The sequence below is a fragment of the Phycodurus eques genome, chromosome 23, assembly GCF_024500275.1.
Source record: "Phycodurus eques isolate BA_2022a chromosome 23, UOR_Pequ_1.1, whole genome shotgun sequence".
Classification (NCBI taxonomy): Eukaryota; Metazoa; Chordata; class Actinopteri; order Syngnathiformes; family Syngnathidae; genus Phycodurus; species Phycodurus eques.
Genome location: NC_084547.1, coordinates 4,283,094 through 4,310,401, shown reverse-complemented (window position 1 = coordinate 4,310,401; position 27,308 = coordinate 4,283,094). Strand labels below are relative to the sequence as shown.

The window sequence follows — 27,308 nt, the reverse complement described above, 5'->3', positions numbered from 1 at the left end:
TGCACGGCTCCGTGTTGGCTTCTGACAAATTTGATTGCTCGGCGATGTCGACGCGGAGGGGATCGTAAGTAGACTTCGGCAGTTAGATGATGAAGTGCTGCTTCCACGAGGGAAAATACAAGCCATGGTGTGTTTGTGGGGGCTCACTTGTGTTCTCAGTCAGTGCAAGTCCTGATCTTTTGTTGCCAAGACCCCCTTGTAAAAACTTGTAAAAGCACTGATTCAACTCAAGTCAAAACTCAACTATAACTCAAACGTTTTGAAAAATTGTCACAAGGAAAAAGAACCTTCTCTGCAAACAAAATAGTTTCCAACTCAGGATTTGATAACTCAAAATGGATTGATATCATTGGAAATGACTGCCAGGATGATTTTCTTCAGCAAAAAATACATAATCAACTTGTTAGTGATATATGGACCATTAAGACCCAATGGCTCCATTTCTGTTTTACTTCCCACCATTCCTAAGCCCGTCTCTCCACTAAGAGCGCTCTGCTTATCATTTTGTCTCTCTCATGGAACTGAAACAAAGTGACATCATATAGGGGCGTAAATAGTAGCCAAAAACAACAACGGAGTAAGGTAGAGACAGATATAAGAGGTCGACAAATAACACACCCGTCGGTCCCTGATGATGCTGTTCTCCCTTCGAGCCCCGTGTCTGTTTGCAATCGGACGATAGAGGGCGCTAGTAAGCAAGGAACAAGCACTGCTGGAATCCAAATCATAATAGAATCCCTTTTCTCTGCACCTCCTGTCTTCTCCCTCTTTGCTCATCACTCTCATACACAACGTGACTTCTAACTCACTTGAAATCGGTACAGTGGCGCAAGTGGAGCGTTACGCACGCCGCGTGCGTTCACGACAGCGTTCCTTTTGTGTGGTCTTTTATGGGTTGTGGAGAGTGGTGGCGTCGCATGCAGCCTGTCATCATACTGAATGACCCCCCCACCAAAAAAAAAAAAAAAAAAAAAAAAACATTTCAATGTCATGCTTTCCGGTCTGACAGCACCACCACCTCCAGCCCCCACCCCGGACGCCTGGCCCAAGCGCGCGCCTGTTTACACGCGGCACTGGAGAGGTGCGGGTGAGCGAGGAAGAGAGAGAAAGAGAGAGAGGAATATCATTTGCGCGTCCCTCTCCGGCTGCTGCAGAAAGAGGCTGCCGACGCACGTCTGCGGGCGAGTGGACAGGTTGCCGCATCCACGAAGGAATCCAATCACCTCCCAAAAAAGAAAAATCACAACGGATGTACTTCTCTTTTGCTGCTTTTTCTACTCATCTTGCCGATTTGTGTGTCTGCGTGTGCGTGGAGCTGCGCCGCAGCGGGGAAGACAACTAAGTGACTTGCAGGATGTGAAAAGCCTGAGCAAGGTGGCTCAATCCCCAACACCCTCCCCCGACCCCCGACCGCCGGCCCCCCTCCCACACACACACTTTTTCCCTGACTCGCGTGGACATATCGCAGCGCAGAGGAATACTGCACAAAAAAAAGAGGAGAAATCCCGCGCAGAAAAATGTGAGTAACAATGCGAACTGCTCGCACTTACTGCTGCCCCGACTGGCGCCTTTTACGCTCGTGAAAATTCAGTGGAGCACCAAGACTCGTCTTTTTTGTGTGTTTTTGATATTTTTATTGTTTATTTTTTGTTACCAGCACCGCTGAGGCGTCATTTCAATTCATAAATGAGGCGAGAGGGGGAAACTTGCTGCCTTTCACTGCAGCAGGAGTGATGTAGAAGAAGTCTCACACCCTCATAAAAGCAGCGTTTTATTCCAACCTCCTGACGACCACTGATTTTTGTTTAGTTTTTTTTTGGGGTGATTTTGGTCGGAAACCGACGAGAGAGCAATGAGGACTACTGGTGCAGTGGACTATTTATACTACTGCATGCTCATCCTGCAGTTGGTGCATCAGCCCGCCGCCAAGCAGGTGCTCCGGTACCGCCTGGCCGAGGAGGGACCGCCGGACGTGCGGGTGGGCAACGTGGCCGCCGACCTGGGCATCGTCGCGGGCTCCGGCGAGGTGACGTTCACGCTCGAGTCCGGCTCAGATTTTTTCAAGATCGACAACATCACGGGCGAGCTCACCACCAACGAGAGACGGATCGACCGCGAGAAATTACAACAGTGCCAAATGATATTCGACGAGAACGAGTGCTTCATCGATTTCGAGGTGTCCGTCATCGGACCGGCCCAGAGCTGGGTTGACCTCTTTGAGGGAAAGGTCATCATCTTAGATATTAACGATAACACTCCTTCCTTCCCCTCACCTGTGCTGACCCTGTCTGTGGAGGAAAACAGACCGATCGGAACTCTTTATCTGCTGCCCACGGCCACAGACAGAGATTTTGGCAGGAATGGGATCGAGAGGTACGAGCTCATTCAGGACAGCGTGGAGAACTCCAGGCGCTCCTCGGGAGACCCGTACTCAGGGAAGAGAAGATTTGACGACGGCGCGAGCAGGAGCAGCGTTTTTGAGCTGCAGGTCGCAGACACCACCGATGGCGAGAAGCAGCCACAGCTCATCATTAAAGGGGCGCTCGATAGGGAGCAGAGAGACTCTTACGAGCTCACGCTGCGCGTGAGGGACGGGGGCGATCCCCCTCGTTCCTCCCAGGCCATCCTGAGGGTAATGATCACCGACGTGAACGACAACAGCCCTCGTTTCGAGAAGAGCGTGTATGAGGCCGACCTGCTGGAGAACAGCTCCCCCGGAGCCCCCATACTGCAGCTCAAAGCGGCCGACGCAGACGTGGGGGTGAACGGTCAAATCGAGTACGTGTTCGGGGCGGCCACGGAGTCCGTGCGGCGGATGCTGAGGTTGGACGAGAGCACAGGGTGGCTAAGTGTGCTGCACCGCATCGACCGTGAAGAGGTGAGCCAGCTGAGGTTTACGGTGATGGCCCGTGACCGAGGCCAGCCACCAAAAATGGACAAGGCCACCGTGGTGCTGAACATCAAGGACGAGAACGACAACGTCCCCGCCATAGAGATACGGAAAATCGGACGCATTTTCCTGAAAGACGGCGTCGGCAACGTGGCCGAGGATGTGGTGGTGGACACGCCCATCGCCCTTGTGCAGGTGTCGGATCGCGACCAGGGAGAGAACGGCATCGTGACCTGCACGGTGGTCGGCGACGTGCCCTTCCAGCTCAAACCGGCCAGCGAGATGGAGGGCGAGCAGAACAAAAAGAAATACTTCCTCCATACGTCGGCGCCACTGGACTACGAGGCCATGCAGGAGTACAACGTCGTCATAGTAGCGGTGGATTCCGGAAGCCCCAGCCTGGCAAGTAATAACTCTCTTATTGTCAAAGTGGGCGACACCAATGACAACGCTCCTGTCTTTAACCTGAACGTAGTGGAGGTGTCATTCCCAGAGAACAATGCTCCAGGCGAGAGGGTGACAACGGTGGCCGCCAATGACGCAGACAGCGGGAAGAATGCGGAAATAATGTATTCCCTCGACCCGTCAGTAAATGGGATTTTCTCCGTTGACGCAGACAGCGGCGACATCCGAGTGAACGCCATCCTGGACCGAGAGCAGACAGAGCGCTATGAATTTAAAGTGATAGCTAAAGATAAGGGCGTAAACACCCTACAGGGCTCTGCGACGGTAGTTGTCCTCGTGGCAGACAAAAATGACAATGAGCCAAAGTTCATGCAAGATGTATTTACATTCTATGTCAAAGAGAACCTTGAGCCAAACAGCCCCGTTGGCATGGTCACAGTCATCGATGCAGATAAAGGTCAAAATGCAGAAATGAGTCTTTTTATTGAGGAGGAGGAAGATATCTTTTCAATCGAAAACGATACCGGGACCATTTTCTCCACCCTGTCCTTTGACCGAGAGCAGAAAACCACGTACACTTTCCGTGTGAAGGCCATGGACAGGGGCGACCCGCCCCGGTCGGCCACTGCCACCGTCTCGTTGTTTGTCATGGATGACAATGACAACGCACCAACCGTCACGTTCCCTATAAACAGTTCCTACACCCTCCTCCCGCCCTCCAGCAACATCAGAACCGTAGTGAGGACGGTCATTGCCACAGACACCGACACAGGCATCAACGCAGACCTCAACTATAGCATCGTCGGCGGGAACCCCTTTAGGCTGTTTGAGATCGACGGGGGAACCGGTGTGATTTCACTGGTTGGAAAACTCGAGCAGAAGCACTACGGACTGCACCGGCTCGTTGTCCGGGTGAACGACAGTGGGCAGCCCTCCCAGAGCACCACTACACTCGTCCACGTCTATGTTAATGAGACTCTTTCCAATTCCACTGTTGTGGAGGCACAGGTGGCAAAGAGCCTAAGCACGTCTCTCAACACCAACATCGCCGGTGACCCCAATTATGACCTGAGCAAACAACGTCTGAGCATCGTCATCGGTGTTGTTTCGGGAATCATGACGGTCATCCTCATCATCCTGGTGGTCGTCATGGCCCGCTACTGCCGCCCCAAGAATAAGAACGGCTACGAGGCTGGCAAGAAGGACCACGAGGACTTCTTCACGCCACAGCAACACGACAAGTCCAAGAAGCCCAAAAAAGACAAGCGCAAGCAGAAATCCAAGCAGCCGCTCTACAGCAGTATCGTCACGGTGGAAGCCTCCAAACCCAACGGTCAGCGCTACGACGGCGTCAACGAGAAGCTGTCAGACAGCCCTGGCATGGGCCGGTACCGTTCGGTCAACGGAGGCCCCGGCAGTCCCGATCTGGCCCGGCACTACAAGTCCAGCTCACCACTCCCCACCGTCCAGCTTCACCCGCAGTCGCCCACGGCTGGCAAAAAGCACCAGGCCGTTCAGGACCTGCCCCCAGCCAATACCTTTGTTGGCACCGGAGATAACATTTCACTGGGATCAGACCACTGCTCTGACTACAGCAGTCAGACCATCAACAAGTACAACAAACAGGTAAGAAGACGCATCTCCATGTTCTTTTTCTTTTCCCTCCACCACTCTTAAATGTATTCCGTTTCCTTCTCTTAGTGTTTTGTCTGGCGTAATGCGTTCTGACAGGGCTAGTCTCAGTAGTCGTGTTGCCTTTATGGTGCTAATGTGTGTCAAGTTAGCAGTATTGATCTGTTTTGGTTTGGAGTGCCATTCTCATGCAATATTGAAAGGGACCTGTAATGGTTTAGATTAGCTCACCGGGTATTGTGACCACTCGGGCCAAGGCCGAACTTTTTTCAGTCGCTGCTAATGTGTCTAGAGGGTTGAAGACAGCTCGCATAAGGGTTTGGTTTGTGGCTAATTTATCCCAGAGGCGGGGGATCGTGGGGGGGGGGGGGGGGGGGGGGGGGCCCTGCTCTCTGCCTCTGACAAGGCAGCCTTTTCATCTGTTAGAAAAGGGGAGGCAGGTAGATAACAGTTCACCGCAGAACAAATACGTTTCTTTCCTGTCCAGTAAGAGGCACAATCTGGTCATGGGCTCATGTTAACCTTGCAGTCCGTGTTGCAATTCAACGAGATCCGATTTGTACATTTTCTTTTCCATCACCTTCCATATTGTGTCTTACTTTATCTCTTCCCCGAAACACTTTTCCTTTTTTCGTCTGTCCTCCAGCAAGTCTTAGCTCCCTTCTGTGTTTGCTCCCTCACAAAAGAAAAAAAGCTTTTGGCCCAGCATGAAAACATGGCGGTATGATGGACAACAACAACAAAAAAAGTCAGGCAGGTGATTTGTTGAGGTGCTTTCTCTGGCTTGATGAGACATATATATATATATATATATATATATATATACACATACACATATACATGTTATATTACGTATACATACACACGCAACCAGATCACAAATCCCCCTCCCTGCTGCTGCTTCTCATCCCAACACTCACAGCTTCTAATACGGTCTATTTGTCCAGCTACTCCCCGGAGGTTGTGGAGCGCTGTTGCTTTTGGATGTCTCCTGCATAATTAAAAGGCCACTCTATCCTCCGCATTGTATTGTGTGTCACTGTGCTCCACTTATATAATTATTTCCCGCCGCATGTTCAGCGCGCTCACCGCGTTTGTTGTGACACCGGGCCTAATCGCCCCTGGCTGTATTATTATGCGCAAAGTGTTTTCCGCTTATCTATGCAATGACATTTGAAGTGATTCTTATCAGATGCTAGGTCATCACTATTTGGAGTATTGATGTCTACCAGGTACGGGTATATATTGCATTTTATAGCCTTTAAGATGATCCATTTCCTAGCTGTCTGTGGGAAGAGATAGAGACAGGCACAAGAAAGACAGGCCCTGTTAGAAGGTACAGAGAAAGGCCACTACTGTTTCGACAAGGGCCCTCGGGGAGGGGGGTAATAATACTGACCATTCACTGTAACCTCTCTGTATCGAGTTGCCTTTCTTTGTCCCCTCGCTATTTCTGATCGTACAATATTTGCAGAGGCAACCTGGGTAAGAAGGCTTATCGGCCTTTCTATTTTAGCAGAATCATTAAAAAAGCAAATGATTGGGATATTTCCCGAAACGCCAGCTGATAAAATAGTCACACACTGTCTTAACACATACCTGCCTCCTCATCTTCATCGTGCGTACCCTGCCGGACACTTAACTTTATTACTCTTGGCCCTGCTTTCCATTCTGTGGCGAGGATTTAAATAACTTAGCCATCAAATTAGCAAAGGTCATCTGCATTTTGTGTTACCATATCACCTCAAAAGGATCACTTTTAATCTACGGTGATCCTTAGCATTTTTTAGTCTCTGCTCACGTAGCCAAGCCCCCCGAGGGCAAGCGAAGCCTTGGTCCACACGCTGATACCAGAATTTCTCACCTCGGGGCCAGTGCGTCGAGCACTACTGGACTTTTAATCCTGTGGTCAGCTTCCCAAAGTTTTGACTGTCTTTCCTGCTGCGACATGAGCTCATCCACCTGAAAAGTGTTAAATTGTAGCCATGCAAACATTCACAGGAAACCAATATGGAAATGTGGGACTTTGCCTGCGGTGGTCATTTGCACGGATGTGCAAAACACTGCTGTCTAAATCAGTGTTTCCCCAACCTCTGTTTAGCCAAGGCACATATTTTACAATAGAAATATTTCAAAAACAAAAATGTCAAAAAGTGGATATTAAGGTTAATGAGGTGCCATCTAATGGAAGAACATTTAATTGTTCTGCCTGTCACTATACATCGCTGGGCTAGATGGATGGAAAAGAAAAAAAAAAAGAAGATAATTCTTAGTAAATAATTGGGACCAATTACATGAAATTGGATGATCTCTCGCGGCACAGTGGTGGCTGAATCAGCCGAATATAATAATTTTCCATTCACACAGCAAATGGAAAGCCAAAGCTAACGACCACAAGGCACAACTTAACAAGACAGTGTGCTTCCGGTTGCCATCAATATTTTTGCCTTAACCGTACCGAGTTCCAGTTGGCATCACGAAGGTCCTACGTTCCTGTTCCGACTCCAAAATCGGCCAAAGACCAGACTTCATTTGCTCAATCTTAACTTGACACGCTTTCGTCAAAATAACCCAAGGATCAAGAATGATAGTTTAATGTCTTGCTAAAATGTGCGGGTTATGATATACCAATGCTGTTAGCACTAATCTGTGCATCGAACTAAACTCAATGGTTTCAACTTTGGTATGGAAGCAGGGGAGTCGGACCCATGGGGGACTCTCACAAATAGGCAGATAAAACTTGTACCTAGGTGTATAATTTCACATTTGATGGGTTACCAGACACTCTAGAGACCCAGCTATTTGTGAAAAACAATTAAAAGTCAGTTTTACGTAAGTCTCCTTTAGTTTCCCAGGCTGGCTGACTCTCAGACGGTTTTACCCGCGAGGCCGTCGAGGCAGTCAGTCACTCGTCAAGTCCAATAAGGAACTTAATAAGCAAGCGGTTCCACAGGAGCTCTCCAGTTTCACCCCCACCTGTGTTGAGGTCAGCTTAGTAAGGCCAATCATTGCCCGGCAACCAGTTGTGCTCCAGAGGGAGCTGGGAATCCCGTATGCCACCAACAACACAGAAAAAAAAATGGTCTGTTTTAAAAGAGGAGACAATAAGTTGTTTTTCGACTAGCCCATTATTGTCATCCTTGGTGGTGGAGCGTACCACCAGGTGAGGCTAAATTGATAAAACTGTGTTTGGATCTATTATAGATAAATTCAATCAATGCTTTCCATGTCTTTTGTTTATGCGCTGAGGGGAAAATGGAAGCAGTATCAGCCGAGCGGAGCTCGTGAAACTGCGGCACAAAGCCATTTTCGACAATAATTTGGTTTGGTGATTTGAATGGATTTGCTGTAAGGCAATTACTAAACTAAGAGGTGAGACTCATCGAATAAATTTGCAGAAATGTTAAGGGACTTAAAGGGAGGGGCACTTGTGGCATAATGGGGCATTTTTTTGATGAAGAAAAACAAACCTTTGTCTTTCCTTTCAGCCTTAAGCTCTGCCTATCATAAATGTGCCAGCGAGCTTGAGATTCCTCTCAGAGCAAAAAAACAAAAAAACAAAAAAAAAACCCAAAAATAAAAACACTCGTGATTGAAGGAGCCGCTCCGGCTCTTGACATCTGTCATGATAAGAAAGATGCCGAGAGAAGCACGACGAGGAGAGGCTGGAAACAGAGCGATTTTGGCGCCCCGCGCCACCTTGATTGCCCTGCACGCCGCTGATTGCGAGTGTCAGCGTCGACGATGCCACCTCTCCGCCGCCACTTCTTTCAATTTGCCGTCATCAAACGTGGAATTTGATTTCACGCAGCCGATTCATATCCGCGCCTATGCCGCTGTCAGTTTTTGCAGGGCCGCCATATTGCAACGCTTGTTTATCCGCGGAGATTGTTAGCGGGAGTTTGTACAGCAAATTGACTTTTACAAGGCTCCCAGGGTCTATGATGTGCTACGCTAGCCCAGCTATTTCCTCGCACTGTCGTCCTGTATCGACTGCAGGAGCTCAGGCCGGCTAGATGGGAACATCACTTAAGCTGCGCTCCAGTCAGACTCGGGGGAATAGTTGCCTGTCGACCCGCCGCACCGCAACACAGATCAGACGTGAGGCTTGTTTGTGTGAATAATGGGCACGGCGGCCGTGTTGCGTTTGCCGCGACGCTGTACCTCATCAAAATTGCAAAAATGTCTGGCAGAGTCAGGCGTTATTGTAGTGTGGCTATTTTGTTGTTTTGTACTAAAAGGCCTCGGGCAGTCTGCTGTCTCGACACAAACAGGTCGGGTCCCGGTGGCTTTCCTTGGATTCTGTTTACCGGAGGTGGGAGTAAGTCACATACGGTCAAGTCATGAGTACGTTTCAAGTGTTAACCTTCAAGTCCCAAGTTACTGTGGCAAAAATCAAGCCAATCAAGTTCAGTGAGCACTACATTTCAAGTCATTACTTGGTTTAAGCATAAGTCATACAATCTTGCTCAGTCAAAACATACAATAGATATTAAAAGTCTGCACACCCCTGTTTGAATGCCAGGTTTTTGTGATACGCAAAAAATTTGATTCAGCTACAAGTACCAGTCAGTGTTGGGATAAAACCTTTAGGCTTCGGCTTGAAAGCAAACAGAAAAGCCTACTAGAACATCTGAAGTTTATTTGGGGTTGATCAGACTCATAACCGACTTGACATGACCGACCAGCTATTTCTAAGCTAATCTGTGACGTTAACGTAGCTCACCTGTATTGAATAGTGTCAAAGTTGTTTCATACGTTTTAACAGTTCACAATTTTGCGCAACTTAAGTCTGACTCGATTCCCCACGGTGTATCGGAATTTATTTATTTGTTTGCCCCTGTGTGTTTCTTTTACCAGCGCAGAATCCCCTTGCTCGATCCAATGAATCACCCGCTGCCAGATGTGCTCACACAGGGCTCAGGATGCCAAGGTGACAGCCGGAAAGGTCCGCGGCCCCCTTGTCAATGGACATTGATTTAAAGCCCATCCTGCTAGTCTAACTCGGCCTTCGCAAAACATGAAAATACAAGCTGTGAAAACTGGAAACGCTGATCCATAATTTACCGTAAGTGCCACCCTTTGCTCTGGCAGCCAACTGTAGAGCCTGTCAGCGCAAAGTGGACTTGTTTATGAAGAGGAGTGGACAGGTGAAGACGACGCTCTTATTCACTCTGCCAAGGGTTATAAAGAGATCTCTCTTTTAGGCCCAACTTTTGGAGAGAGATGAAGAGTCCAGAGATTTTCAGATGCATCAACCAAATATTACTGCTTCATTGGTAGATCCCAGTTTATATCCAAAACCTTAGGTTTTGGGTTTCAGGAACAAATTCAAGTCAAGGTGCCAAGGTATGTTGGGAAAGTGACTTTGAACAGGAGAAAAGGTAGTGCCATGGGTATTTAAAAAGAAGAAAAAAACCCTACAACCTTCACCCTGGGTTGAAGTTCACATTGATTCTCTTACGGCTGTGACAACACCTGTTCCCGCGCAAGACTCCCACCCCCTCCTTTTTGACTTTGACCTTCCTCCTTTGTAATGCAACAGAGTTGAAATATTAACAAGTACGGAAATCTACAGACTTTATGAGACACATTAAAGTCTGTCTGTGGATAAATAATGCATTCGAAAGCCTTACATTTCTAGCACAGCCTTTCATTAAGTCTGCAGGCATACAATACATATTAGCTAAGCAGCAGAGTCGAATGACAATGACGAGAGGACTGCTTGACTGCTTGTATTAGCCCCCCTTTTGGTTGTGTGACCCACCCCACCTCTCAAATGAGATTATGCGTGTATGAAACAGGAGGTGCAGCGCTCGGGGGCCATCCATCAAAGCCTGGAGGGGGACCGGCGCAGAAAAATCAGCGCCTGTGCGCTCGGTTGGTGCGCGTTGTACAGTATCGGAGTGTATCGTGCGAGGGACCGCCACGGCGCGCGTTCTTCATCATCCTGCACACCAGGCAGCGACATGCCTGAGAGGATTTCAATATCCTGCATGAATATAAGTGTGTGTGTGTGTGTGTGTGTGTGTGTGTGAGCTGTTTACCCACGAAACGCTGTTCATCATATTAGAATGTGTGTCTGGTCATTGCGTATACTCTGCATGGGTGCGCACAGGCAAGAGGCGAGAGGGATGACCAATAACTCTACTATGAAGTTGTGGTGGCGGGTCAAAAGAACCATGTTGATGTTAATATCACTGCAGTGCTGAGAGTGGCGAGTTCAGCAGAGTGCTGCATATCCGTATGTCTGTCTTATACTGTCCACAGGTGGCCAAGGCACGCACACCAGAAGGAGCACCACAATGTACATTGAAGGAAAAGTTGGGACAAAAACTGTTTGAATTCTTTTTAATTCCATTTAATTATGTTACTACTCGATGCAGTTATAAAGGTGACTATTATAAAGTGATATTTTTCTTCAGAAACATTACACTTTTTTTTTTTTTTTTTTTTGGAAGGCTGCAATGGATTGAAAGAATTTCCATTCATTTCAATTGGGGCAGAGTATTTTTCGTTACTTAAAAAACTATGCTGTAGGAGAAGCACCCAAATTACAGACTTGCAGCTCAGTTTGTGGCCAGAAACGAGATATAGACTTTTCAGAGGAATTAGACACTTGCAGTGGACATCCAGCCTTAAAGTACAACCAACAGAAATAGTTGTCGAAAGGCTATGAGGTCAGCCCGATACTGTGTATTCTCTGTTGGAAAGTGCACTGTAAAACAGAAATTCTCTAATTCTGTTTCTCATCAGACAAATGGATTGAAGAACTCCAGACATTTAATTTCGCTCCGGGCGATGGATTTGTAGCATCTTGCCCACTAGTTAGGGATTTAGCTTTGATATCACCTTTTACTCTTTGCGCCATCTCAAGAGAGGGAGTTCTCTTCGCTCGCTCTCTCCCCAACAACAAAGTCCTTAGCAACAAGCAGTAAATCAACCTGGCCACCGGGGCAGAGCAGAACAGCCATTTTGGATTGAAAATGAGTGGGTAAACCTTGGCACTGGAATAATACCACTTTGCTCTGTTTGCTGTAATCATGAAGGGAGAGAAAGGACAATTGTTGGTGGACGGGCGGCCTGCTATAATCAAGACTGAAATACTGGTCTTTGACAAGCTTCGTTTCGCTTCAGTCGGTCCTGTGCAGCACTTGGAACACAATAGTCTGGACTCAGCAGTGGGAACTGCTTTGGGGGAGGTACGTGTCAGTTTGTGGAAATAGAGAATGTTGTTACATTTGTTGACGAGGGCAAGGAAATGACAATCAAATTGTTGTGAACTGGGGCGCTTAAATGATAAGAATGGTAAAGCGAGCTTCTCAAGCACATTTTCCCTTCAGTGGTTCGCAAACGTTTTACACCAAGTACCACCTAAAAAGAAATGACTCTCCAAGTACCACCATAGTGACCAAAAATAAAACAATGTAGTTGTAGTCCTAAAAAGTACCTTCAACATTACTGTAAGCCATTGTCACATCATGCACAGCTCCAACATTAACAGTTTGTTTAAATACAGGAAAATAAAATAATTGCACTTCATGATTTTTATGTTTTTATGTCTCAAAAGTATTTTCTGAGAAATGGCCGTCTGTTGTCGTACTAGAGCGGCTCCAACTACCGGAGACAAATTCCTTGTGTGCTTTTGACATACTTGGAAAATTAAGATGATTGTGATTTTGATTCTGATCTGAAAAGTGAATAAAGCAAGTTTATCAGTTCTGCTCTCAGGCAGCTTTGACAAGCAGCTAAGTGCCTGGACGGGTGACATTTAAATGTGTGTCGTGGAGCTCCCCAGCCGGATGTTTGCCGTTTAGCCACCATCGTTATTCCGCGGCCGCTACGGCAAATGTTTGAGCAGCGCCGATTACTTTGCCCCTGCGAAGCCAATTGGGGGCGATTGTTTGATGTCAGCGCAAATCTGGTTAGCACGCGAACCTCGCCGCCTTCCTCTGCTTCTTCCGTGGCTCTTTTTTTGTTTTTTTGTTTTAGATTTATGTCAGGGCGTGCGCGCATGTGTGCGCAGACTCTTTTGAATCTCTTTGAATAAGCTTTTCTTTACCCAAGCAAGCCGCCTCTCGTCGAGAATTGAGGACATGACACGACAATCGGAGACCTTGTAATTTATGTTTAAAATGTTAGCATTATCAGTGCCAAAATGGTTTTGTTTGAACAAGCGGGGGGATTCTGGCAAGGGGGCTCAGTCGCCGTTTAAAGCGTATGCCTGTGTTTGCCCAGCAATCATTGGTGGGCAATCCATTGTTACTTTGGCAATATACCTCTACATCTCCCCCACCCACTGTTAACTTCTCCCATGGCAGTTTGCCTGGATTTTGGGGGGCTCGGAGGGGGTGGGTGGGTGGGAGAAGCAATTTTACAGCTCTCCCATCAATGCCGAAAGCATCGCTCAGAGACAGCATCCCATCCAAAATGTCACCACACTCTAACAAGTTGGCCCTCGGTTGGATGAGGCACATGAACGCCGTGTTCCACTAAAATCTTGTGATAAAGCCACCTGGGGAAGCAGAGAACATTTCACACGCGAAGGTCCCTGAACACTGAATTGGCAGCGGTTGCTTCGCCACCACGGGCTCATCTCGTCGCTATGTCAAAGCCCCGTCGGGAGCCGTAATTCACTGCCCTCCCCTCTTTTGGAGTTGCGGCTCCCCGGGATCAAATTAGATAATGAGCTAACATCAGCGTCGACACAACATCAACTCTCTAGCATGAGGCTACGGAATCCAGTCTGGCTCAGTCGCTAGTATCCTCCTGAAAATGTGTGAACACCATATTTTAGTGGGGTATAATGAGCTAGATATGATTAAACACAAGGGTTCAGTCGCGCATTAAGATGCCAGGTGAAGGCTTATTGTTGATGCGATGCACTTCAAGTAGCCATTAATCTTTAAAAACAAAAAATAACAGATGAGACTATTCCCAGATTTGACTCTGTGAAGTTAAATTGCATTGATTCAGATGAAAAACAAGCTGGAGTCGAGGTTGGAGAACAAAGAATGAATGAGAACAGTAATAACAGTGCCTGAAAGCACAAAATGCACAGAGAAATGCAGGGAACCCTCGGCTCGGAATCTAAAGCCACATCAGCGGCTGAAGATCGCCTGAAGCCTTTTCCGAGTTTACTTGACATATTTACACACCACAATGTATGTCTTGGGCAATTAGCTTGGATAAATTTCCAGCACTTGCAGGTTGGACCTTCCAGGCAATATTTCTGTAAAACCTGAACACTGGGTTCGGTCCAGGTCTGAAAGCTGCCCGCAGGAATTCACTCGAGCTGCAGTCCTTTTGTCATATCTTGAATACCTTGGCCGCCCATTCAACTACAGAAAGAGAGGGATAGCGAGGGGAGACCAAGATGATGAGGATGTGAGTGAGCTCGCGGGGTTGTGTGCATGAAGAACACACCTTTGACACGAGCGACACGGTAGAATCGCGCGGCAATTTGTCATTCACTTTCCCGCATGATTCCAAAGGTTGCCGAGCCCCAAGAAAGCCTCGCGGCTAGCGCCTGCTTGCCAATTTTTCAAACTTGTCACTCCCTTTCCGTGTATTTGTGTGTGTCGCTTGCACAAAGGCCCTCCTCCCGCCGCTGTCGCCATTGTTGTTGTCATTGTGCTGATGCAAGGTAAACACCGTGTCGCCCGCCCCCTACCCTTTCTGTCGCCACAATGCATCACTTAGACCTTTATGTAGCAGACACACCGAGGCAGAGACGGCGCGTATTGTTTCCGACGGGGCCCGCGTTTTCGACAGCACATTTGAAGGATCGCAGGAATGCCTGGAAATATGACTTGTGTGAATAAGCGGCGACGGCTTACAAAATCCAAGGACATGTAGCCTCGACAGTTCATCAGATTCGGGATAAAGTGTCGTTGCCCTGCTTGGTAATCACATTTTCCTCTGCCACTCTCAGTTCTCAACATCCCTGCACCTTTCTGAGCGCTGAAAAAAAAGAAAGAAAAAAAAACGCCTCACAGACGCTGCCGCGCCTACGCCGAGAAACTGAGAATAGAGGCAGGCCGCTGCATTCAACCCAGCCAGATGCAAGGATACCTTTCCGCTTTCTTGGAAGTGACAGAATCAGACATCACATTTGCATGATCCAAAGTGGTTCAAAAAAGGAAGCGAGGCGGACACAAACGGCCAGCGTAGAGCCCAGAGGGTTTTAAGCTTCGGGGTGGTCAAAACCCGCTTTAGGCGTGTTCGCCTTTGGTTTATTTCCCAAAACGGTAGTGACGAGGGCTCTCGTGCGGTTCGACTGAAAGCGGCGGTCGAGCTCGGAGCCCTCAATCAGCAGATTTTTAAGCAGCATGGCTGCCAATTAGCTTCAGAAGGTAGCAGATATTCCCCGGATGCCTTCCCCCCCCGAAGAAAAGTGTCAAGGACACACCCTGCAGGGGTATTGACTTAACTACTGGAAGGGCTACAATGTAGACTTACACAAATACTTTCACAGCCTTTGCAGTAAACTGACACCTTGGCAAACACCCTCTTTTATATTTTCCCAGACAATGAGAGCCAAGTCGGTTTTGTCATGACAGAGACAGCTTGTTACCTCCACCAAGGAGGTGAGGTTTTCATTAGGGCCATCTGGGAATCCTGTTTTTATTATCATTCTTCCTTCTGGCCTGGTCATGCCCGAAAACAAAAAAAACACACACCTTTATCCTGGTCAAAATGTTTTTGTTTTTTAAAAGTTGTCCTGAATCCACCGACCCCAAAACTCACCCGGTAGAGGCACCTGGAAATGTAGAAAATATTTGCCCACAAGATTTGCTTTTTCTTGCCTAATCGAATGTGGGTGGCGCAAGTCCGACAATCGTTCCGAGGATTCGCCGCCAAAAGGCTCGGGAAACCCTTTCATTGCTGTGTGCTTGTTTGTTCATATAGAGGTCAGGATTATGAAAAAGTTTTTTTTTTTTCTTTTGAATTTTTACAGTATTTTTCTTCACTTTTTCAGTCCGTTATGCATTAATCCTAATTAGAAAGGCATCTGCGATGTTGTTTGTTTGGCTTCGGTAGAGGTCAGCGTTCTACTGATTGCCTGTGTTCTCTGTCCGAGTGCTGCACAGTCACTGGGTGATCTTTACCACGCAGCACGTCACACGCAGTCCTGCCCTTCCTAATTAAACACTGTTTACCGCAACACACTTAAAGCAGACTCTCGACTAATTATTAGGCACGGACGCCACCGAGACATGTTTGAACTCTCCCACTCTGTTGACAGCAAGCTGAGGCCAGACAGAAGAGCGGAACCTGAGTCGTTCCCCCTGGAGCGTCCCCCTCGCCGCGGCCACGTCTGGCCTTGTTGATTGCGCGTACTGGTCGATCACGCTGCAGCGGCTCTAATTAACAGCTCCAAAACATTGTTTGTGCTGTCCAAAAAAATGGGGCCACTTCCAGAATGGAAGGTGTAAAAAAAAAAAAAAAAAAAAAAACAACAAAAAAAAAAAAAAAAAAAAACCCAACAAAAAAAAACAACCAGACCATCCAAGTTTATTGGGTGGTGTGCGGTAAACATTTATTTGCCAAGTTTAAATCAGGGATGACATTTCCCACTTTTCCCACAATTTTTTTCATTACAAGAATGACTGACATAAGAGTCCTTTATATTTCGTATTTTCTCTAAATGGGAAGTAGATAAATGTTTTGCAACGCTCATTTTCCCCCCCTACTGTTTTAAAGGAAATATTGTGACAAATGTTCATTAAACTAGAAACAAAAGTCGAAAGACAGAAAGATGTGCAGTTTTTGTGGACTTTTAAAATCTTGTAGGTCTTACGATAGCAGTGTGATCACACATTCGCACGTGCACATTTTCTCTTATACACTTCAACACGGAATTTTCCCATGCAGCAGCCCGATTTAATTAATCAGAGGTGAGGAGCGTCGAGATGGGGGTCACGCTTGCCATTCCGGCCCAAATGGAGATGCGTCCCGGGAGACGTCGCTTGTTGCTAATTTAGGGCAGCTCCTGGGTCATTATTTCAGCGTGGCCCAGAATGGCATCTGGACTTTTAGAACGTCTATCAGATCTATCGTGTGCAAAAATTTTTTGCGTAAGCAATATCATTATAGTGAACTACTTGCTAGAGGGAGGCTTAACCAGAAGTACCAAATAATAGAAAGACTGGCAGGAGTCCTGATTCTATTCCTGTGCTAAGCAAACTGAACGAGACTGAAATGTACTTAAATGCAAAAGTGAAAAGGAACTTTTTCTGCCAATTATACATACAAAAACAAAAAATACCTTATTTGGCAGAATGGGGAAAAACCTTTGCACAAAATCCCTTCTTAGTGCTCGTACTGAGAAGAAGAAAAAACTTGCATCACGTTGCATGTTGTTAGCTATATTAGCAAATGAGCTTCCTCTGATAACTGAAAAAAATACACCTGAGCTGTATGTGTTTTTTCAGATTGAGGGAGAATTTTTGAAGCTGCTGGTTTTTAATCTTGCACAAGACAACTTATTTGCCATCATTCCTCCACCACGTGGATGCTGCCCATATTCTTTTTCTCACTTTATAAGACCAAGATAATCAATCAAGATCTCAACTTGGCTTTCAATCTTTCAGTTTGCCCCCCCCTTACATTTTGTCATCTGCTATGGTTGCAAAATGTAACTGACTAAGTGAGGAGTATCTGTTTTCAAAGTAATGAGTAAAACTAAATAAGTCGTCTGAAACACAAATACTATACTATCTGTAGTAACCTACAGATACCTGAAAAAACTACTAGTGTCAGTATTTGTACTTTACAAAATGGCCACCCGTGCTCCTCCTCTATTGAAGTTACAAAATGAACATTCATACAGAGACGGTATCAGGTATGGATTTCCAGTAATGGCAGTTACTGACAACGCTCGGCGCTCCCATCAAGCCGTAATGGATGCGGGGGTCTGGGAATCGATGTTGGATAAACAGCAGGCCTTCGCGTTTGAATGTTATTCAAACAAGCGCCGGGTCCAATCTCTGATGGGAGCGCTTATATAGAGCACCTGGCTCTCCAGTGCCGCCTCGCTCGCCCAGCCTGTCTAGACGGCTGTTCCCAGCATCGCCATATCCGACATATAGACGACCTCCTGTATACTTTCACCTAACTGCATTCAATATACAGCCTTTGAGCTCAAGAGCATGAGACTTAATTCACATAAAGCAGGCGCACCTTCGCCTGTGGATGTAATCGGTGTTGTAAGACGACACTTTATCGGCCTTTGAATCCGCGAGAACTCGTTCTGTTGTGTTGTTTTCTTTACGTTTACAAGAGGATTGACAATAACTCGCAGCAGAAGCACCTCGGGGAGCACCATCTGTCTGAGCCGAAGCAATCTAACTTTGTTTTTTTTCGGTTTTACGTGACAGGCAGCAGGAAGATGGCGAGGGGGAAGGAGTGTCTAGTGATAGAAAGTGTCCAAAATGTCACCGACTATGACCTTTGAGCACTTTTTGAAGCCACTCAGGTCTGTTTAAGATGAAAGAGGTGGTACTTGAACATCGACGACGCCCGCTGGAGACTCATCTTGTTCTTCCCACGGTCACATATATTTTTATTAGCAGGGAATCGAGCGAGTTACACGCAGGTATGAGCGAATCTGAAACAAATTGCAAGTGGAGGAAGGCGACGTTCCCGAGGTCGGAGGGGACGCGTGGAGGCGCCACATAAGGAAAACAAAATAAATAAAATTTCTCTCTTTTTGATTCCTCTCACTGATCACTAATTACGCGCTGACAAAGCTTGACGTTAGAAAGAACCACAAAAGGGAACAAAACGTGGTGGTGGTGGTGGGGGGGCCTATTTGCAATACATATCTTTTGTGATAAGATGGAACCGACACACACACACACACACAGTCGTTTCACTCAACAGAATGTGATCCAAAAGATTTGTAATGGATTGGCGTAACAATCAATTTCTAGCTCCCACAGATTGGCTGGTGTCCATCTGGCCCAATAACCAATACTCCTGATTTTAACTTGGTAATGACCCCAAGGCAACTGGGACCCCAGTCTCCAAGGAAACGGTTAGGAACACTCTGCTCCGTATCAATCAAAATCATTCAGTGCCCGTAAGGTCCCACAGTTCAAGTTTGCCAGATATCTCGAAGATAAACGACTGACTGAGTTTCACTGATATTCTGTCTATTACCATACAGTAATCAATAAACAACCATAAAAATTAGCGGTCAGGGTGACGCCCAAGCCTGATGCCACAATTGCAGTAAGATGGCAAGCATTCAAACCTTAAAAGTGGAAGGAAGTGTTTCCTCTGAGGCTTGAGGCACAAAACCTTCAAAACCACTGCAGAGCAATTTGGACTATTAGCGTGACGATCGGCTGCCGTCTGCGGCGAGACGGCCTGAAGGCGGGACGTGTTTGGTGTCAAGTTTTACATGCGACGTGATGATAAGATGCGTCTGAGAGGGCGTGTCCGTCCGCTTCGTCTGCAGCCTCCGTTTGCGCCCTTGTCTGCTGTTGACGCGGTATTAACTCGGATTGACGCAGATACGCCGGCCAACCTTTCGATGAGTCTCAGGTTGACGCTTGAGTGTGCCGTTTGGTGCGCTTTCTCAACGAGGCCAGAGCATTCAGCGAAGCGCCGCTGGAAGCTGAATGGCGAAGAGATGGACTGCACAAGGAGGTTGCTCATATCAGAACTTTTATGGTCTCCAAACATTTGGTCGAGTACAGGAAAGATGATGATAAAAGGAAGTACTCTCCACATTCGAGATCAGAAGGCACCAACCTTTTTTTGCTACCACGGACCAGTTCCATGTAAAGCAATATGTTGACGGGTGAGCACAGAAACAGATTAAAAATACAACACACTTCGGTGCGCGAGTAAGACCGCTGATATTGTCTATTAAATGCAGTTTTCTTTTTCTTGAAAGTTGTAGCCTACTCTTCTTTCATCATTTGGCCCTTTCCCCTTTTTCTAAGAAGCTCTTCAAAAACAAGTCATCAGGGCAGGCAAAATTATATGACCAATCCGTCTCGCGTTGTCGGTGTCAGCGACTTTTCCCCTTGTTGTAAAAGTCGGCTGTTTTGGCAATTTTTCAGCCAAACCGCGGCTTGGGACAGGAAAGATATACAAAACTTACTTACGAAGAGTTGCTGCTATAGCTGGCAATACGTCCAGTAGAATATCATTATTAGATTTTTATTAGAACAATCCTAATGTTTATTTTATTTTAAGTTTACTAATGTACCTACGGAGCACATTCAATGGGAAAAAGGTTCTTATGATTTATCCAAACACTTGAAATTAATACAGCGCTTCAGAACTGTAACTGCAATACCCTGATACCCTTGCCAAGAGTCAAAATCCGCTCTGTGGAAAGTAGTGTGACCAAACCAGGAAAAGGGGATAGCTGACTTCCTGTGTATGCTATGCTAACGAGCATGACTACAGTTTGATTACATGACCGTTTAAAGCCGAACTTACTAAAATTCTGCTCTCTTTATGGCAGGTGTCTTCGGACAAAAATTAAATACATACAATATGAGATGATAGATATCAACATGAGCGAACCCTAAAACATTGACTATTGTAATCTGTGGTGGCTCTGTGGTGACATTTTGTTTTAAAAAAAAAAAAGAAAAAAAAGATGTGAACGTTTAAAGTCCCTACGGTTGCTATTCACCCAAGCGAGGAGGAAATGCTTTGACCCGTTTTGCAGAATGCGAAAGTCGGTTGCACATATACCCCGATTGTTCGCCGAATGGCATAATTGCCGAAGTCATATTTACGTTTTCAAAAAACACTTTTTGGCAAGCACATTGGTATTTTTGTATTGATTTGGTAACAAAGAATGACTTAGGCAATTGTGGCATCAGGCTAACGAAACTGCAAATGGATGGTTGTTTTTGTTTTTTATATGTGCCCTGCGATTGGCTAGCGACCAGCTCAGGGCGTAACCTGCCTCTCGCTCAAAATCAGCTGGGATAGGCTCAAGCTCACCCGTGACCGTAATGAGGATAACCTGTCTCGAAAATGGGTGGATCGTTAATATAGCAGTATGGCGAAGCTCTTTAACAAATGATATTTTTTTAAATTTTATCTACTTGGTTGAATCTTATTCTTGATTAATTTATAACTTCTCAGGTAAAGCCCAGCGAGCCAGCTCCATTTTGGCATGACAAAGTGAATTCAGTTCCAAATGTCCCCATTCCAGAGCTCACTAAAATTAAAAACAAAAATAGCACTTCATGATGCCGGATGGTCTATTGTTGTTGTAGTACGTTTGTTTCGTAAACAAACAAATGTGGGCTACTCCAAACCAGCCACAATTCTAACTTTGCTACAGGTTTCATTAAAATATATAGAGGAAGAAGCTATCCCAGCTCGCTTCCACACACACAGCAGTATGTCAGCTCATGTCTTTTTTTTTTTTTTTTTTAAATCCCGACATCATTAAAATGCTTCTGGCAAAGCTCACCTAAGCCATATCTTGTCTTACACATAGCCCCCTCCCAACACATCACTTTGGTAACGCAATGTTGCATCACCTTAGAAAAGTCCAAATAAGGTCGCACTCGTCCAAGTGCTTCGACTCGTCCTCGTTTCCTCTCGTTTAAAAAAAATAAATAAATAAAAAAATAAAAATAAAAAAAAATAATAAAAAAGCAGCAGCTTGAGAACAACGCCAAACAAAGCTGCGAGAGGGGAATAAAATTCATTTTGGTTTCATAAATTAAACATTTCGCTCTCTATCTCGTAGCGTTTTTGTTGTGCTTTCATTAGCCTGGGATAATGAGAAAACTCGCGTCCGCACCAGAATGAGGCGTGCTCATTTGAAAGCACACCGCAGGGTTTGCAGACAGCAACAACAAAAAAAAAAAAAAAACACGTTAGCTTGTTAGACCCGATTTGACAAAGTTTAGGTATATGTCACTTTTTTAATGAGCCGGCCACATTGTTTTCCTTGCCTTACATCATGCGTTTATTTTGAATTCAACTTAAAAAAATAAAAAATAAAAACTGAGCATTTTTAAGCGAGATTGAAGAATGGTTACCTTTTTTTTTTTTTTTTTTTTTTTTTTTTTTTTTTAAATCTTCATGGCTTCTCTGTTTTACTTTCAAAGAACTGAACAGTTTGTCAGCGAACCAGCAGCATAATGGAAGATCTCAGAAGTTGTCCAAAAGCCAGACGAGGCTCCTTTAAGACAGCAGGGTGGCAAATTTTGCCGTTTGCATTTTATGTATTTAAAAATGAGAGTATCTCCTGTATGTATCACTTAGTCAAAAACATAAATGGCCAATAGGAAAGTAGTAATTTGTATTTTCATAGGTGACACACTTTCTGTGCATTTTTTTTCCAAAATCAAATCATCTGTATGCCATTTATAGTGTTTTGGGATTATTGTTTTGGGTATATTTAGGGTTTATTAATTATTACAGATTTATAAACACTTATAAGGATGTACCCATTTTTCTCAGAATTGTACAAAAAATGTTTTCACTTTTTGATACTTCGACAGATCTAATTAAAATCAGTCACTTATTTTAATATATATTTTAGAACAAAATTTGTATTATTACAGAAATAGTTATTTTTTTGGGGACAACAAACGGCTTTTTCAAATATATAGCCCCGTTTTTTTGGGAGGGAAAATAGGTGTCTTTTCCAGAATAAAAGGCAAATTCACTTTGTAAAATGTGACTCTCTTCCCTCGTTAAACTTTTGACTTTAATATCATAATACAGTATTATGACTTGATCTTAAAATCCAACTTTATTCTTGCTAGATTGCGGCATTTTTATCCTGACAAAATACGTGTTTCTTCTGGGAACCTTTTCTTAAAAAAAAATATATATATATATATATATATAGTTTTTTTATTTTTTATTTTTTCAAAGTCTATCCTCTGAACATTGCAGGGTTTTTGTCCCCCTCTGAAAAATATTAATTTGTTCTATAACATCTTGAAAATAGGCATCTTTTTAATTCCTACAGCATTTCGAGGTACACATGGTAGTTGGGTAGGATTATGAGGGGGTCCTTGGAAAAAGAAATGCTGTGCAGGGGCCCTGATACTAAACAGTGTTACAGAGTCAGTATAGTTCCACATGTACGACACTAATTGCTGCCCTCAAAACCTGCTCATGTACCCATGACAAGAGCTGGCAAATACATGAATCAGAGCCCAATGGTGAAATCACACTTTCAACTTCATTACTGAGGAGGTAGACAGATACATGAAGTCACGCCTGCATGTGGAAAATGTGTCCACATCAGCATTTTCATCCATAGTGGGCCCTTTTAATGAGGGGGAATTTTATACTTCGCTGCATTATTCAATTAGGCGGCAGAGTAAAAAGTCGAGTCTGCTCCCACAGTGGCTGCTGAAAACACGAGGATGGAAAAGCCATCCAAGACGAGGAATCGGGATTGACACACACACGGTGAGGATGAGGGAGTGGAGGAAAAGGGGCTCTTATCGAAAAAAGGACAATGTAACGGAACGACGTGTACATTCTGCAGCGGGCGGTTTAATCATTTGGTGCCGCCTACGCACGGAGGCATCAACCTGCATATGAAAGCAGAATGATAATATAGCATTTCTGCTGGACTGGCACCGCACGCATTAGCGCTGATGACAGTTGTTGAATTGCAAATGTCCTCGACGGCATGCTCTTGCTTCAGTGGATTATTAGAACGGCTATTTAGCATTTGCTTCATTTCCCAGAGTCAGAAAGGCTTGCTCTCAAAAGGGCAACGACGACCACTGTTTAAGTAGCACCGACAACACAGAGCTATGCTTTTGTAGACATGTCCGCACATACAGTGGTAACGTCCAAAACCACTGCGTTATGATACATGTTCAAAATTGAAAATGGTTGGGGGGAAAGAAAAAAAACGGCAAAGATTACCCAACTGACCCTGAGCTCACAAAATTGGCCGAAAGAGCAGTCGCCAGTTGGTGTTTGCTCCTCAAGCTTCAATGCAATTCCGAGCCCAAACAATAACCTGGAATCAAAAAGGCAAAAACGACGGGTTGTCGTGTGAGGCTCTCCAAGCAGGATGAGCATACAAATAGCCCGTTTTGCACGTGGGAGAGAGAAAGGCGGGCGGGCAGGCTGGCTGGGATTGCGCGCAAAGTCTTTCAAATCCTCCGAGGAGCCGTCATGTGTCGAGTGGCAAATTGATCATGACATCGCGGCGAGAAAAAAGAAAGAAACCGGAGCGTATGAGCATGTCGGAGGCACAAAAGAAGCAAGCTGTGGAGGCAAGGTCCGGCGAGACGAGGGAACACAAGCGTTGATGCAAACACACGTACAGCCGCTGTTGGTGCCTGTACATTCGGGGTGGGCAATTTGTTGCATGCAAGGGTCACATCTGATCTAAAATCGCAAACTCAACTCAATTCAAAACATGAAGCCGAGCACAAACCACAAGTAGCACAATGTGGTGCTGGAACGGATTAATGGCAATTCCATTCATTTCAATTGGGAAAGATGATTTGAGATTCGGTCAGTGTATATATATTTAAGTGCAAATGTGTGTGCAAAATATGTCAAACAGTAGAAATTCAATCCCAGTTCAAGTTTTACAATAAAATCCCCAAATTAATAAATATTTTACAGATTTACCACCTCTTTCCACATTTCTCGACCAGTCAAGTCCAACTTCAAGTCTCACAGTCCACATTTCAACAATTCAATCACGTCAACAGCATTTCAGTTTAGCTCCTCAGCATTCGATATAAATTGCCAAATACATAAAAAAAAAAAAAAACTAACAAAATACATTTAATGCTTGATTTTTATGAGTTTATTTTTCAAATATTTTGCTTATGCACAGTAAATCAATTAACCACCTAATGACATGAATGCATTTTTAAGAGAAATGGCTACATTAATGCAAGAAATATTGTCTTAGTAATGTAAATGCCAGCGTCATATCGCCGTTCACTTTGGGTCCAGAGCCTGTGAACGTTTAGTGACATTTTCAAACCCCGCATTTCCCAAAATTGCTATTCCTAGTTGAAACACACCCTTCTTTACAAGTATGCTTCAGGACCAATCTATTATGCCTGAAAACCTTGCAATATTAAAGGCTGCAAAGATAGCTGGGTGATTCCTCGCTTTGCCTTTTATTGCATTTCTTTTTTATTATTTTTTTCCAGTGAAGAGTGACCATCTGGATAAATCCTGCAGGATTTAGTCATATATCCAAAATGGCAAAAAGAAAGTAAATCTGCCACTGAAGTATTAGGTGGAAGGTCAGACGAGCGTCGGGCTTAAGCCAAACAATCTGCCGCGCCGAAGACACACAGCAAAATGGAGTTTTCAACCTGCTGGCGTTGGCCGCTAAAATATTCATCATAAAATGCTTTATATGACAGGCTGTTTTGTTTTGGTTGAGTGAGAGCTAAAACCTTGGCAAGATGACAGTGTGTTTTATGTCAACTGTTTTAATAGTTAATCAGAGGGCCTGTTGCGGAGAGAGGCTTCGCTTTTGTTCGGCATTACCGGCGAACATGATTGAGCGGAACAGAACGGGGCGCTGCAGTTACCTTAGCCGGAATACGCTGCTGGCAGTAGACTGGCCCCGTTGGTCCGACGCTCGCCCACCTGAGCGGGACTTCGAAGTGATGCCGTCCCGTCTCGCCGGCACCTCTCTTGAACCCGCCACAATTCCTGCGTAGTGAGGGGAAAAACATTTTTTTAATTGCTTGTATACATATCTCTGGAGTGCCTGCCCACATTTCAAGTGTGAAATTAAACAATCAAATTGTGAATGTACTAATAACTAATTTGCATAACTGCAGGCAACACGGTGGGGAAGTAGTTAGCATGTCTGCCTCACAGTTCCTAGGTGCTGAGCAGTGCTAAGAAAAAAAACATGCTAACCGGAATTTGAGAACATTTTCCCGCTCTCTAATGACAGTAAATTGGAAGAAACAAATGCATTAATATCGGGGGGGCTACTATGTTTCCTTAGTCTCGGGCTAAACCGAAGACTCGGGTCCAGGGTGCACGCCGCCTCTCGGCCACAAACGAGCTGAAAACAAAGTGAAATCCGGCAAGGCCTGAGAGTTCAAGATTTTCGAGGGATTCTTGTTACGTAGACGTAGGACAGTCTTGTGCTGGGAGATTGTCTTGAATCCCCCCAAATTGCTGACCTGGAAATTGCTCAAAACCACAGCTGGCTTTCAGACCCTCTTCCATCAGGCTCCGGAATCACGCTGGAATTAATCCCCAGCAGTTGGCAGCTGGTGGTGACTGTTTAGCACTTCAGTCTGTAGTGTAGTTGCAGTTGGAAAAATTATGCTCGCTCACCTCTTCCCTTCTCCTCCTGACCAATTAGCAATTCCCTTCCGAGTCACAATGACATGTTTTGACAGGCTAGAATTTTTTAATTTTTTATTTTTAATTGACATCGCACCCTCGTCTCTCTTTTTGACGGCCTTTAATCTCACTCCTCAAACAGGGGTGGGCCTTTTGGCGCAGAGTATTAGATAAAAAGCCTTATAGGCGGAATCGTCCTCGTCTCTGACCTTGAGTTCTCCTTCCTCGAGAGCGGGGCCTCGTTACTGGCGGGGCGATGTCACCAGTCAGATCAAACGGCATGCGCGGCGCACCCCCGAATCCCATTAGAACACCTGATAACGTCAAAAAGGGACGGAGGGGAAAGCGATGCGGACACATTTCACTTTTCAGGGTTTAAACTTCCCTTTGTGATCTAAAGCTAGGCCCTCAGCTGTCACTCCTATTTCCAATCCCAATAACCGTTTACAGCCCAGAAGTCAAAAGAAGCTAATCCCTCCTCTGAGGGGAGCTGATTTTTTTCTTCTTCTACTTTTGGAAGACACTTTTGTCAAGAATGTGGAGACATCGCAAGTTGAGAGCGCAAAGAATACTTTCGTTTTTTTCCTTAACCTTTATGTATCCGGGTCCATTTGCAGACAGCAAAGTAAAACAGAGCCAAATAAGCTTTTATTTAAGGCAAATACATAGACAACAAACAGTGTGATATAATGACGCAATTCATTACATCATAGCACAAGGTAAATAAAAGGTTCAAAACGGGTGAAACGACCCTGTACCTGTACACTAGTACTCTAGTAGTATCTTAGCATCACTACCTTTTTAAACAATGATAGTGGGATGAATAAGGTGAGTTTTAACATTTCTTGCAGTGTGCTCCAGGTGTTTGAGGAAGAAAATTGAAAAGTAGTAGTACGATATACAGTAGATATATACTTAATGCTTGCAGCCTGCCGTGTCGCTGGGTACAATCTGGGTACACTTGCGATTCACGGGGCTGAGGGACCAAGACCCAGCAAATAGATTGAATTGATTTTCTTATTAGTTTAAACGTTAAATACGCCCCAAACTGTGATCTCAAAACACTTTC

At 45.3% G+C, this 27,308-nt stretch overlaps 1 protein-coding gene across 3 annotated transcripts in view; it reads left to right on the top strand.

The window, feature by feature from the left end:
- Positions 1-889: 889 nt before the first annotated feature.
- Positions 890-27,308, top strand: part of pcdh7b (protocadherin 7b) — an 88,893-nt gene continuing 62,474 nt past the window's right edge. For 2 of the 3 annotated variants that reach the window (XM_061669472.1, XM_061669473.1), the window contains exon 1: positions 890-4,921. In XM_061669472.1, the coding sequence (XP_061525456.1) occupies positions 1,853-4,921 (3,069 nt within the window). In that variant the 5' untranslated portion in view covers positions 890-1,852. The remainder of the gene's footprint in view (positions 4,922-27,308) is intronic. The other variant, XM_061669471.1, reaches the window with a different exon arrangement.